The sequence below is a fragment of the Cygnus olor genome, chromosome Z, assembly GCF_009769625.2.
Source record: "Cygnus olor isolate bCygOlo1 chromosome Z, bCygOlo1.pri.v2, whole genome shotgun sequence".
NCBI lineage: Eukaryota > Metazoa > Chordata > Aves > Anseriformes > Anatidae > Cygnus > Cygnus olor.
The window spans coordinates 71,942,124-71,957,129 of NC_049198.1; the positions used below are offsets into that span (position 1 = coordinate 71,942,124).

The 15,006-nt window shown below is 41.4% G+C and overlaps 1 protein-coding gene across 1 annotated transcript in view; it reads right to left on the reverse strand.

Moving 5' to 3' along the window:
- Positions 1–982: 982 nt before the first annotated feature.
- Positions 983–15,006, reverse strand: part of GRIN3A (glutamate ionotropic receptor NMDA type subunit 3A) — a 72,378-nt gene continuing 58,354 nt past the window's right edge. The window contains exons 6-9 of the mRNA XM_040540393.1: positions 14,732–14,883; positions 6,229–6,393; positions 4,917–4,990; positions 983–2,645 (exon numbers count right to left, since the gene is read on the reverse strand). Of these exons, the coding sequence (XP_040396327.1) occupies positions 2,309–2,645; positions 4,917–4,990; positions 6,229–6,393; positions 14,732–14,883 (728 nt within the window). The 3' untranslated portion in view covers positions 983–2,308. The remainder of the gene's footprint in view (positions 2,646–4,916; positions 4,991–6,228; positions 6,394–14,731; positions 14,884–15,006) is intronic.

Genomic DNA, 15,006 nt, shown 5'->3' on the forward strand with positions numbered 1-15,006 from the left:
TTCTTATGCAAGCCAGGATGCTGTTGGCCTTCTTGGCCACCTGAGCACACTGCTGGCTCATATTCAGCTGCCTATCAACCAGTACTCCCAGGTCCTTCTCGGCCAGGCAGCTTTCCAACCACTCATCTCCCAGCCTGTAGCACTGCTTGGGGTTGTCGCACCCCAGGTGCAGGACCCGCCACTTGGCCTTGTTGAACTTCATACAGTTGGCGTCAGCCCATCGGTCCAGCCTGTCCAGATCCTCCTGCAGAGCCTTCCTTCCCTCGAGCAGATCGACACACGCACCTAACTTGGTGTCATCTGCAAACTTACTGAGGGTGCACTCGATCCCCTCGTCCAGATCATTGATAAAGATATTAAAGAGGACTTGCCCCAGCACTGAGCCCTGGGGGACTCCACTAGTAACCGGCCTCCAACTGGATGTGGCTCCATTCACCACAACTCTTTGGGCTCGGCCATCCAGCCAGTTTCTAACCCAACGAAGCATACGCCAGTCCAAGCCACGAGCAGCCAGTTTCTTGAGGAGAATGTTGTGGGAAAGGGTGTCAAAAACCTTACTGAAGTCAAGGTAGACCACATCCACAGCCTTCCCCTCATCCACCAAGCGCGTCACTTTGTCATAGAAGGAGATCAGGTTCGTCAAGCAGGACCTGCCTTTCATAAACCCATGCTGACTGGGCCTGATTGCCTGGTTGCCCTGCAAGTGCTGCGTGATGACACTCAAGATAATCTGCTCCATGAGCTTCCCAGGCACTGAGGTCAAACTAACAGGCCTATACTTCCCCGGGCCTACCCTCCGTCCCCTCTTGTAGATGGGTGTCACATTTGCTAGCTGCCAGTCGAATGGGACCTCTCCTGATAGCCAGGACTGCCGATAAATGATGGAAAGTGGCTTGGCCCGTTCCTCCACCAGTTCTCTCAGTACCCTCGGGTGGATCCCATCCGGCCCCATCGACTTGCGTATTTAACCATGCCTGCTAGGACTGTCACCCTTGGCAACATTTACACAGTTGGCTGGAGGTACAGGGAGGGTAAAGATGATTTTAGTGATGTATCTGGGAGACCAGAGTTAATTCTGACAAACATTCTTTGTAATACAGGATGTGTTGTGAAGTGTTGTTTGAAAACTCATGGAAATCCTGTATTAATAACACAGTCACTTGGATTGATGTATTATTTATTCAGATGCTGAACAGCTTACCCTTCCTTCCACTCTACTCATCATCCAGGTTGGAGGGAGCTCCACTCAGTACATTGCCTTTGAAACAGCAAATCTCAATCCCCTTTACAGTGAGCATTGGTCCACCAGGAGGTTTTGGTGCCAAATTCCCTTTGACTTCGGTGGGAGTTTGGTGTCAGAATAAATCAGTGGACCAGATCCCCTTTATGTTACTTTGGCTGTGAGAAAGAACCTTAACATCAATTGTAGACAGAGAATGTTAAGGGAGTGGTTTCACAGAGGAGATACCTCACCTTTGGTCGTAGATAATGGTCTGCAGCACTGCTGCCCTCTCCCCTCCCCTCATCCTTGTCTTGTGCCACTGTGAACCCATCCCCTCACATCTGCCAGTGCAGCTGGTTTTGCATGGCTTCTCTCTGGGTGGGAGTGCAAAGTGAACCCAGGCTCAGAAGCAGACAGAGGTGGTGGTTTGTTTTTTTGCCAAGTTATTTCTAAGCTGGTTGAGTTCCTTTATCACAGTCACAGAGCAGCCACATCTGCATTTGTGCTGACAGAGCTAAGGGAACAGTGTGTACTGGGACTGCCACCAAGAATTTGTCTCGTGAGCCACAGCCTGTGCCAGGAGGGAAGGGGTTGCCAACATAGAAACTAGCACCTGGTGTAATGAGGCAACCATAAGGAGCCTTAGCATAAACAGAGACTAAACCCGTAGGTACCACAACAAAAACATACCAACAAGGGACATGCTTCCAATGAGCAGTTTAGATTTCCTTGTTCTTTTTTTTTTTCCCTTTTCTTTTTGAATTAATGCACAAAGAGGGCTAAAAAAGAGGGAACTTCACTGTAGTGCCAAGTGAAGGAAACAGGAACTCCTGCTGTTCAGACGGTTCTTGTTTCTCTAGTCCCTTGGGAATGGCTGAAGTTGGCTGGGAGAATGCAAAACTTGTTAGGAAAGGAGGAGGACCCAGGAGGGTGGCAGTGGCTGTGGGCTGCTGCAACTCTGCTCTCATGAAGAGCATATTGCCTGCTTTATTTTCATGCCTCTTCCCGGCATTACAAAAGCACGTTAAAAATTTTACAGAGGAGGGGAGAAAGGGAGAAAAGGGGAAAGGGCCCGAGTATGCTGGCCTAGGGCTCTGCAGTCCTGTTTGTTCTCTGATACTCTTCCAGCTCTGATTTCCTGTCCATGGCAAGCTGCAGCTCCTGCTTGATGATTTGGATCTGCTTCTCCAGCTCTGTGAGCTCTTGCGTCACCGAGGTCCTGGCAATGCTGAGGGAGTCTGCTTTCCCGTTGGTCGTTAAACAAGCCGGAGTCTCTCTCCTCACCTGCGGCAGGGGGATGTCTTGGTGCTGTTGGATCACCACCTCATTTTGCCCCTCGTTGGTGCAAACGTATTTTTTCCGGTGACAGTTGCCCGTGTTGGCTGTATTCCACACAGCATGCTGGCTGTTCCCTACATGGGACCTGAACAGAGGTGTGAGAGTTAATACAAAATCATAGTCTTCTCATGTGAGTATGCAACCCGTCCCTGGGAGTCATCCTACTGGAAAAATATGCTGCTGCTGCTATCAATTACATTTAAATACGATTCCTTTATCTTTGGAATTATTTTTCCACAGAAGTACAAATTATAAACACAGATGGCCAAATGTCTGTGGTAAACCATACCAAAGAATCGAACAGAATCCTAAAATTCAAGTTCCCCACATTTTTATTTTTATTTTTTAGTTATTGAATTATAGTCCTCTCTACTCCAGCTCAGAAAGATTTAGGACTGCTTCCAAAGCTTTCTGAAAGCCTTTGTGGCTGCAACATCTAGAGTTCTTTACAGCATTAGTCCTTTGGGGGAGCGGACATGATGACATGGTTTATCCAAACCTTGCAGTGTAGAAATGTGAGCTTCCCAACAGACATCAGTGTCATTATCGCTAACCTGTCATTTCAGATATATTTTTTATTTCACAGTTTAAAGCACAGCTCTTTGATAAAGCTTTAGTGACTGCCACAGCTTCTACTGCTTGTGGCTCAGGTGATCTGGGGAGGTGAATGTAACAGAGGCCCAAGTCCGCAGTTAACACTTGTGTTTCATCGAGTAAGTGAAATCCTATGGAGTTTGGCTACTGATGTTGAGAAGTTTTCCTAGTATGGAGTTTAAAGAGTTTTGGACAGTTAAGACCTGAAAAAAACAGCGGAGTTTCCTCCCTGAGGAAAATAGCAGTACCGTAATACAAATTCTTTCTACCTCTTTTCTGTATCTTGTGCTTTCAGTAATTCCACAGTCCTCAGCAGGAATAAAATAAAGTGCAGTAATATAATTGATTTGAGAGCCCTGGGTCCTATCTTGCTGCATTATAATTCATTACAAGCTGGGCACCATGTTACTGGTTGTCTTGAGTTAAATTCACCACAATTCTGTGCAAATGGCAGCTTAGACCACGTGAAGAGCAAAGACTGTAGGTGGGCATGCAGAAACACACACATGAGCTGGATGTTGCACAAGCAGGATTTTTTGGCAGCAGCACATCTTCACTCTGAATTATTAAAGAATATTTGTGTACTTCTTTTTCTAAGCCACAGTGTAAGGCTTGTGACCATTCCTTGTGTTATGAAGTTTTTGCACAGATCAGTTTCTGTCAAATAATTCAGCCAGTGCTTTTTTTTTATTGTTTTTTATTATTATCAGAGATGCAGAGTCCCCCCACTTGGAAGGACTCCTTTGCCCTTGGACTGCTACTGCCCCTGCAAGGGCGATGTGGGAGGAAGAAATGTTTTGCGGCAGGCAGCACTTGTTACTGCCGTTTAGAGATCAAAAGCAAGGAGCTGCTGTGGCAAGGAGGTGCTACACTGAGGATTTATTGGGGCAATAAATGAAGGAACGAACAGAGGAAATTAGTTGCATGCATTTTTATGAACTCATTTACATATAGGCAGTGTAGAAGCCTGTAAGTGTTTATTTCTTATATTTGCTGACATTGGTGCAGGACTAACAAACTGAGCAAGACATTCATTTACATGTTCTGGCCACACTGAAGTTACACGCAGTTTCAGTCATGCCAAATACACAGCAGCAGTCAGGAAGATGTTTCTTTTCTATATGTCTCTACTCCTTTTCTACTCGGGTATAAAAGCGGTTGCCTGCATCAGTAGTTTTAAGTTACTGAGCAAGTGTTTAGTTTTAAGAGAGTGCCTTGTGTTCCCAAGGGTCATAGATAAGTCAGACTGTTTGCTCTTCAGAGCACATGGCAAGTTTGTTACCTACATTTTTCTCCAACAAGAGACAAAGGTTTTTGAAAGGACTGCATTTTCCTTTTTTCAGCTTAGTTCTTATTCTGAAAAATAAGAAAGCTGAAAAAAAAATAAACATATACCACCTGATCAGTTATTCACTGCAAAGCTGTCTCACAGGGCCCTACACATCTGCCAGTTCATTAATATATAAGTAAAAACAAGGCAGCAAACTTTAAAATCTGCAATGCGTGTGTTTAGAATGGAGCGCTTTATTTAGCTGTAAGGGAAATCATGAAAGAACAAGATTTCTGGGTTTAATGCTTTCTATTGTAACCAGCTCATTTCTGCTTCCCTCTTGTCATTTCTATTGTTTCCCCCCTTTTTTTTTTCTTCCTGTTCTGTTATCTTTGGAGTGTATTAGACCCATAAGTAGATATCCAGACACACTGCACTTCATTTAAAAGTAATTTCTGTACTTTGGTTTTTAAGGCATGCAAAAATTCCTACCTCTTTTCTACTCGTTTTGTCTTAGGCTGGCATTTGTCTTCAATAAATGAACTGTTCAGAGCACGATGTAATCTCTAGAGGGAAAAGAAGAAAATAAATTACTAAAAGCAAGATTAAAAATAGCTCCATAAATACATAAACAATTTGGGCTTTGTGTGATGGACTTGAGTATAAATTATTTTGCTTGTTCAAGGATACAAGCAATGTCTGTGCTTTGCCATTACAACAAATGTATGTTCCCATACTTCCCTGAAGAAGGGCAATCTGAAAGGTGGAGAAGTAGTTTGCTAGCAATCCCTGGTGTTAGAATTCCAGAGAACAAAGGTGGATCTTAGCAAACTACATTATTTTCTAAAAAATCTCTTCCACTGTACTGCTTGAAAGCAGTAGAAGCTTTTATTATTATTACTTTTTTTTTTGCCTTTTGCTGCAAAGTAACCTCTTCCTTTAACGCAAACATGCAGAGCAATTTTCTTCCATTTTTTCCTTAGAGTAATGGAGGAAATTACCCAGCACTTAGTGCATGCATGAAAAAGCTTAGGAGCCCATTATAATAAGATAAAATCTTTGGGCTATCCAGGTCAAATTAATAACGCTGTTAGTGTCCAAAAGAGTGGTATGGTTAAAAGTACAAATGGAAAGGCCCCTTCTGTAGACTTTGCAGCTGTGAACATTTCATAGATTCATGGAATGGCTTTTGGAAGGGACCTCAGAAATCATCCAGCTCCAACCCCCCTGCCATGGGAAGGGATACCACCCACTGGACCAGATTGCTCAGGGCCTCATCCAACCTGGTCTTGAACACCTCCGGACCAGGTTTAGAAGTTTAGAGGAGTTAGAAGCTAAAGGAGTAAAACTCATGATGTATCATTCAGGGTTTTGAGGTCTTGATTTTTTTTTTCCCTTTCTTACTTTTCTTTCTTTCTTTATTATTATTATTATTATTATTTTTGAATTAGAATTACATGGAAATATGCTTAAATTTCCTCGTTCCTAGAAGGAGAATAAAGAAACATTTTCTGTGTGACTTATAGAACCAGGAAACTCACATATTATTGCTAGGGCCAAGAAAGAAAGATTGAACACTTATAAATCTGAACATAAATAAATATAAAGTAAATAAATATTTGAAAGTATTTCCTTTTGCTTTTGATTTTATCCTTAAGTAAGACTTTTCAAATTCCAGTAGCTGCTGTCACACTTCAAATGCCACTTGGTGGTGCTCTTCTTGCAGCCTTTTATACGTTACTCTTGTCCAGGCTTTCCTAATCACCCTGACATTATTTTCATAGGGTTACTACTGAATACATACCTGACTTGTATGGAGCCAGTACTTCATCTTGGATTTCTTCTTGATCCGTGGTAGAACCAATCTGTACACAATGTGTTCCCCAATAGTTGTGAGAATGGACAAGACAAACCCAATGCACAACATCACAAAGAGCCCAGAAAAATGCTTGATGCCCATTTGCAGTGTCTGTGAATAAAATCAAAAGGGGAAGTTAATGAAGGAGACTGTTAGTTTATTTTAATAGATGCTTCTGTTTCATCATTTGGAAATGTGGTCTGACGCAGCAGTGAAGTATTGCAGAATAGTCTCGATCTTGGTCACAGCAAAACCTTTCTGTGCTGTGTGGCCACTGGAGAGCTTGGTGTTCAGTCAGAGCGAAAGACCTGTAATGGGAGTGAGATTCAGGCATAGACCAGGGATTTTTTTTATTTTTATTTTTTTGCTGTGCTATTTCCCTAATGAGATGAAGTGCTGAGCACTTGAGAATCCAGTACTTGGGGTATCTTTGCATTTGCATTTGTAAAAGGACATACTGCTTGACAGAATATACTCAATGAACTGTAGAGCGAATCTTTCATCAGCAGTGAGCTAAGACTGCTCATATTTTCTGAGAACTGATCATTAACTTTCTCTTTTTGTGCTTTACCCTTGATGGAAGGTCGTGGAGAAAGTGTTTTGAAGTAGTAGCACAAACATGGCGTCTCTCTGCTCCCTACGTCAACGCGACTAAAACTGTGTTTTTTAGGAATCATCACCGCCATTATGAAAAATGAACACTCACCTTGGCTTCCCCTGACCCACTCCTTTCATGTAGTTTAGGAGCCATTTATTAATTTGAATCTCTTATTGGCATTAATCATGTCTGAAGACTGAGGAGCTATGTACAGCAGCAGTCTATACCACAAAAACCTGCTCTCCAATTTATAGGTCAGGCGTGCCTGTTATGCAAAGTCTCAGTACACTTATTGTCATGCGCCTGTAACTCAGTTATGAATTCATCAACAACTAAAAACTCTTCCTAATAATTATTGCCCACAGACTTCTTGCGAAATATTTCCAAGAATACAGATTCTACCCCTGTCTTTCTATTAAAGAATGTTACTCACCATGACATTAGAAAATTGCTTGGGTAGGGTTACGTGTCAGGAGATGCTATCTGGGATGCTATCACCATGAATATTTGACCTTTGTGTGCCTTGAGTTTGTTGTTTTTGTCATGGGGGTGGAGAGTGCTCTGTTATGACTATAGCTGTGCAACCCACAAAAGAAACCAGATCTAGTTGAGAGTTAGATAAATCACATTTTTGGATGGATCTTATTATGTGGTCATTTTAAGCCAGAATTGATTTGTGATGAATCTACTGAAGTTGAAGACTCTAAAGTCTCTTTATATACTTTTACTAGGTTACTGATAGTATTTCCCTTTCGGTTTCTTTATTTGGTTTCTCTTTAGAACACAATGATATGAGGCAGCATATCACAGGTTTTTAAGAACAAAGCTTCAGCAGTCAAGCAGAGTGTGAACACTTGTATGTAGAAATGGCAATGAAACGTCATTTTGAGGACCCTCTGCAACCTTCTTGACCCAAGCAGAATTCTTGAAAAGAGAATTCTTTTACTAATGAATCAACACTTCAAGGGCTGTAATGGGGGTGTAAAAACAGTTTCTAAAGAAAACTACTGCAGCCAGGAAAGGAAAGGAAAGAAGAAAAATACAAGATAATGACTTCGGGGTAGAAGAGTCAGAATCTTGAAACAAGGTTTTGCTCACGTTGACAGTTCATCAGTTCAACCTAAAACCAAAACTCCCTCTCAGCACTGGAATTTCTTGTTGGCAAGAATCTGTTGTCCCATAGTTTGTCCTTCTTGTGAGGGGAACAGGATTACAAAACAGGGTTTCTAGCAAAAACAGCGTTACAAAAATCACAGGTGGTAATACTCTAGACCACTGAAAAAACAAATTCTTTCATTGGAGCTCTGTGTTACTGGCCTGTTTTTGTTTGTTTGTTTGTTTGCTTTTAATTAGCAGTAAAGCACAAGTTTTAGCCTACATAGCATAAAAGCAGATTGAGGCCCTGCATCTGATCTTTTTCTCAGTCTGTAGACCTGAATATGGCCCATCTCTGAATTCAGCATAAAAAAGTACTTATAAGAAGCCAAAGTGCTGCTATCTGTGCTAGCTGAATAGGACATTCACTCTTGTTAATCCTTCACAAAGCATTAACAAGATCAAGCATCACTTGCTTCCCAAAATAGGAAGTTCAAGGACCAGTATGAAACAACATCTTTAGAGTTGTAGACTTAACGGTAACTACAAGAATAAATTGAATGAGAAATAGAAAAATAATTGATAAGGAATGGACTTGCTCAGTCATCTGAAGAACACACCTATATATATGCTCCCAGGCTGCTGCTGTTTGGTGTCACACAGAGGTGTCTACAGAAGGACACTGAGCTTGCCATAGATTTCCCTGGGGACAGGAAACCGTGAATCAGCTAGGCAAAGGTCCTTTTCCTTAACTACATGGGAAGTAACAAAGAAATCCCCAAAAGCATGGGAGATCAGTAAAGTGGCTGATCTGCCAGTGTTAGGTTGCTGTATGCCAGGGAGCATTTATATTGCTTTGAGAGTAGAGACTAGGTTTAATGGAATATGATAAAACTCTAGCAATTCAAAGAGAAAAAAAAAGGGAAAGAAAGATAAAAAGATAAAGGAGACATAGTGGCAGTTGCACTGGGGATTCTTGCGCACCTGAGATGTCTCCTCCAGCCTGAGGTTGGTGATTGATGCCATTCTAGCACTGGCTGCAGAAAGAACACTTGGCCAGCTCCTCGCATGAAAAATATCTCCCTTGTCTTCAGTAAAGTTGTGCTGATTTATGCTGATGAGAATCTGGCTCACTGTCCTGTCAGCTCTATAGAATAGTTTTCTACCTTCCCTGGAAACAGGTGAAAGAAATTCCAGCAGTGGCATCCCAGATATGTTTTTCACTTGTAATGGATAGCTTTTGAAATTGTCCCAAACAAGACATCTTTCACTGGGAAAGGCCATGCCAAAACAAAGCTTCAACAGTATTTCATCTAGCAATAAAGAAGATAATGCGTTGCAAGAGCTACCTGATAAAGGCTATACATTAAAGGGGAATCTTGAGAATAAATTGCATGGCAAAGAGGTAGAGGAGAAGTAATTAGCTCAGTCTGTGTTACAGTGTATGGAGTTATTATCTGTAGTAAAGTCAGCAGATGTACATACCCTTGTAAGAAGGCAGATTATCAGCTGTTCATAATTACTCAAGACACATACACATTAAATAATAAAGGCAAGCATCTGATAGAGGCATCTCTCATTTTCATAGTATCCTGATGATCAGTATCACAGCAGCAAACTCCAATCCTTACTTTGTCATTTGTGTATGTATTTGTAGGTGTGCATATAGGTTATATTGCGAAAGAGCAGCAATAGACTATATTCTCTGTACACCCAGTGTTTTCCTGGCTGCTGAAGTGATGTGGGTCAGGTTTGTATGCTAGTCCTTTGCTGACAATATAAAAGCAACAGATGACTTCTTTAGTGCAATATCTTGTCCTTATTAAGGAATAAAAGCTCACAGTCTGGTGAGCTTCTATTAACCCAGGATAGAGTTCTTGCTCCAAATTTGTAATCATAAATTCAGGAGGTAGCTCCCTGCATTTTAGAAGGAACTCAGTTTTGTCCATGTGGTGGTTCTGAAGCAATAAGCAAGCACAGTCAATCCTTTGATGATTACAGCTGATAGGGTGGCAAGGACACAGTGGCAACAGCCTCTGAGTCATTTGCCGCTTACAAATGGGCAAATTGGCAATTTGTGAAAACTAACAGATACAAGAGCAGACATGGAGGTATCTGCCTTTTTATATACCCTTGGAAAGACATTTCTGATTTATCAGCCCTTATCTCCAATTGCCACCTAAACATTTCCTGCTGTCCGTTCCATCCAGAGTTACGTGCTTTTTCTTTGGGCACTTAAGAGAAGGTGGAGGATGCAGAGAAGAGTTTGTGTTCTGTTTGAAGGGGAGAGCAGAGACAAAAACAGCACTCAGTGTTTAATTATTGGATTTCAAGTCCAAAAATCCTGCTTTACTCTGTGCTTTGAGACACTGCAAATAGTTTACTCTACCTCATTGTACTGAGAGCTGTGAATAGGCCATTAAATACATTTGTGGTCCAGCTTTGACTAATCAGAAGCCTCTAAAGATTTCTGTGGATTCCTTGCAGGTTGGCAGCACCACACAGCTATTAATGCTGTACACTGCTGAACTCAAGCTCTAAGGAGGGATGTCATGTGTGTATTAGCTATAATAATAAAATAAGCTACCCTTTTTGATAGCATTTTCCCCACGAGGATTTTAAAAAGCTTTACCAAGATCAGGAAGTTAAATTTTGCAGCACCTCTGTGAAGAAGGAATTATTTCCAGCTTTACTAGGGATAAATGGATATGAAAGGCAGATTTTTAAAGCCATTTGGGTATCTCAGTAGATTTTCAAAATGCCGCTGACACTGATGCATATATTTAGGTAACTAAACAGTATTAAAAAGCAGTCCCTGTCCTCAGATTGAGGCATTTCTTGTAGCCGCAGACTAGCTTTTATTTATTTTTTTATTCTTTCTTATGGCTTTGTGTGCTCTCAAAGAAATGGCAGCACTGTATTTAATTTCTTTAGCGAGATTATTATCTTTGGCAAAGACCAGTGACTATGGCTTTAGGATTTCAAGTGCTAAATTTTGAGATACTGTAAATCATTTTGTCTCACATTAACAAGAAAGTTTCTTTCCGTTCTTGTGAAGAGTTTTGCACAGGACTGGAAAAAACTGTCTTTTGTTGTAAATCTTTTTCTTAAGGCTCATCCATTATCTAAGCCCTGTCTGCAGCAGAAAGAACAATACACATACCATTGGAATTAGGTGGTGAGTTGTTCTTTTCTTTGATATTACAGGCTGGTGAATTGGGAATAATAGTTTTGTCTCCTCAGACAGAGAACTATTTTTTTTTCTCAGTTTGGACAGGTGAATCTAAATCTGGTATTCATTTTCCAGGATACTCAAAAAGTGCTTCTCCAGACTATGCTGTCAGAATCCAGACTCATATATCCCTTTCTTCAGGACTATGGTGGAAAGTATTTTTCCTCATAGAGCAAGTGATGCCCCTTGAGTGGAAGGTGCCACTGCATCTTCCTGCATTGTGACAACCCCCTTGCAATGCAGTGTCTGTCACAGGGTAGTGCTTCCCTTGTGGAGGAGTCTGTGTGGCCTTCCCTTGACACCTGCAGTACACCAGAGACAAGCAGCCAAACCACGGCTTCACGATGATGGGTAGAAACCCAATTGTTGAGTTGTCATGTTACTGGTATAACAAAAATTGAACGTAACTGTTGACCCTTAAGGAAACTAGTCAAAACTAAGAGCACAAAGGCAGTTTGTCAGATGATAACTGGGTAAAATTATTTCAGGATGAACGGCACGGTACTGAACAAAGTACTGTCTGATTGTGCATCCCGTGTGATACTGAGGCCAAAGATCACCAACGTAGGCACAAGCTACGGCAGGTCAAGTTTGGCCAAGTTCCCTCACAGACTCCAGAGAAGAGCCATGGGTGGATTCCACCACCAATGAGAGAAGACAGGATGAAAGGACCCTTGCCTTCACTGCATTCCTGGTCTGGATCAGACAGGAACTCATGGTGAATGGCAGATCCCCACCACCAGCAGCATGTGGCATGCACAACAACGTGGCTTCCCCAGTGGAAAGCAGTGGATCTGCTGTAACAGGTCAGTCTGTGCCAGCATCACCTATGTGTTTGCATATATTGCTGTTGTAAATGTCAGGTTAGATACCGTTTGTGTATTACTATGAAGTATCAATAAGTTGTTTAATTTTACTGCCGTGTATCAATATAGAAAAGTGTAACTTTTTACTCCTTGTATTGGTTGTTATCTAATTGAACTGCCAGTTCTGTATGTACAGCTAGCTCTTTACAAAGAGTGTCTAGCCCCTGAATTACAATGGGCCCTTCTCTTTCATACTGTGGTGAGAAACCTCTCTGTGCTGGCTCATCTCCTAAACACTCTACCCTGATCATTACTGCTTGGCCTAACAGTAACAGTAACAGTGCTCAGTGATAGGCAACTTGTCCATTCTTGTTATCCATCCTGCCTGCAGTCATAGTGTCCCTAGCTGTTCTGCTACCATGAGTGGGAAGTTGCAAAGCTACCAATTCGCTCTATTTTGGTTTGCAAAAATGCAAAATGCAAAATGCAAAAAAAAAGAAAAAAAAAAAGAAAGGAATTTGCAGTCTCTCCTAAACTTGGGTGGAGCTAATGTGCTGGATAGGAAAGTCCTCGAAGTTTGGTTCCCGCTGACATGGTGATACTGAGAATAACAGTGGAGTGAGGCTGGAGTTTGAATCAGCATGTGAGATTTTGTAGGTACCTAGAAGGCAAGAGGCTGGGAAAAGACACAGGCTTGTGAGCATTCTCTTAATGGCTGCTGTGTGACTGCTCAGGTGTCTCTGATGTGATATTAAGCATTGTTATGCCCTTGACACATTTAATTGAAACTTCAGACAGCATCATTTGGGGGATACTATGGTTAGGCTTTTGGGTATCAGTAGGACATATTAACATAAGTGACACTAACAATGATAAAGCTACCTTTTCATGTGATTAAATCCTGCGAGCCACAGAGGAAGCTGGTTTTCATGAGGCTTCTGATTACAGCTTCACATTTAATTCAAGGTCACTTTTAATTCAAAAGAAATGATGCTGTCCCTTGCTATGACTGCGGATTGTTTCAAAAGATACTTTTCAGGCAAATTTTTTATCTTTTTTCCCTGTTTTAAAATGCAAATACTTAATACATAATAAATATAATATATAATAAAGTATTTAATTGTTTCACTGGGGAATTACTAATATGGTAAGTTTGTCTCTGCTATAAGGAAGTTTTCAGTTTTAAAACAGTTGGGGTAATTAATACTGTTATGATCTGGTAATTTTCATGAGATTTAATTCAAAAGATTTTGTTAAAGTGTAGAGTGACAAAGGGTCATTGAGTAAAGTGCTTCTCAGGAACGGATCTGCAAGCTACATTTAAAAGAATGTTCCCCCTGTACCTTTCTTGTTAGATGATAGTTTAATCTTCCGATCATACAGATCAAAAATAGCAGTGAATACGTTTTTATTTAGCTGTGCTTTCTTGTGTTGAAGCAATCACAAAAAATTGAATAAGTTGAATAAAAATAAATTGGATTTTCTTATACAAATGCCCACTGTTAGAATTTATTTTATTTCATATTGACATAATCTTAATGAAAAAGTTAAAAACGTAATAGAAGAAGCAGAAATACCCCAATAATCAAGGTATTAAAGCAGTCAAAGTTTTTCTTCATCTGACCTCTAGAAAATAGAAAATGCTAATTTTCTAGCGATATGGTCAGCAATGAGAGGTTGCAGACAAGAGGTTCAGGTGGCCACTAAAGAGCAGGAATCAGAGCTCTGGGAAACTGGGCTTCCCTTTCAGGGGAGAACAGCCACGCTACCACTTCCTTGGGGAACATGGAGGGTTGGTTTGATGTTTGGCTGAACCTGCTCTGAAGAGGAGACAGCACACTCTCAGCTGTGTGTTTTGTACCAGTGAGAACATGTAACTGATGTGTTTTGGAACACCTTGAGTTAAAAATCTGCAGGCATGCTAGATCTTTTGATTCCTCAGTACTTTATCTTTTTTCACTAGACAGTCTTGAGAACTTGAGCAAACACTGCTATTCTGATAAGAGCACTCTTTTTTCTCATAAATAATGCCTATATCTTCAGCTGCTACGAGCTGGTATAACTCCTCTGATTTAATACCAGGCCATAAATCCATGAGGATTTGCCTCCATTTCCTGTAACCGTACTTAGACTTGAGACCTGCTGCTCATCAGTTCTTAGCAGGCTATCTTGGTGAGCTGTTCCTAGGCTGCAGTCCTGACTTTGGTGCAGACACCTGTGACCCATGTTAGGAAGTGGTCGGGGTTACATTAGTAATTTGGGATGTATTAAATTCCTGCTGTCTCTGTTTCTTTTGCTTTTGTCACTCTTTGTGTGGGCTACTTCAGCAATCACTCCTGTGAGTCCAAAGTCCCTGGCTGCTTCTGTAGCTGGTGATACGCGTAATGGAGTGGAATCAGACAGATTTGTTGTGCAGTGGGCAGATCACTTTTTTAATGCACCATTACATACCCTGTTTGTCTCCAGAAGTGCTCTCTGGTTGCATGCACTGCAAGCCTAACTTAGCAGCACTGTCTTGCTGATGTTTTTCTTGTGCTCTGACCTGAACACTGCTGGGTGTAACGTCTCTTGCTTCTGAAGCTTAATGCTTCCCTTCAGCTGCAGCCCATCACTGTCATGTGTCTAAGTCTATTGCACGTTGTGTAGGAGGGGAAATGACTGGCAACTTGGGCAAATCCTCAGCACCTTCAGTTATGTGACCAATTGATCATCGCTTACCTCTGTGACAGCAAAGCTTCTTTTCCCACACGGAACCACCTTGTACCATTTGTCATGCAGAACATCCATGAATCCGTGGGACTTGTACTGACTTATCAGTTCGGAGATGTTGGAGGTGAGCGGAGAGTTAGGGGGAAGACCAATACCATATCCTAGAAGGAAAAACAGTACAGTCATGTCTCTTTCATGCTTGCTTCTTACTGAATTATATTGCTTTCTGGTATTGAGTGCTATTGCGGCAGATCAGGTTGGCATTTTATTTGAGGTTTAAACCT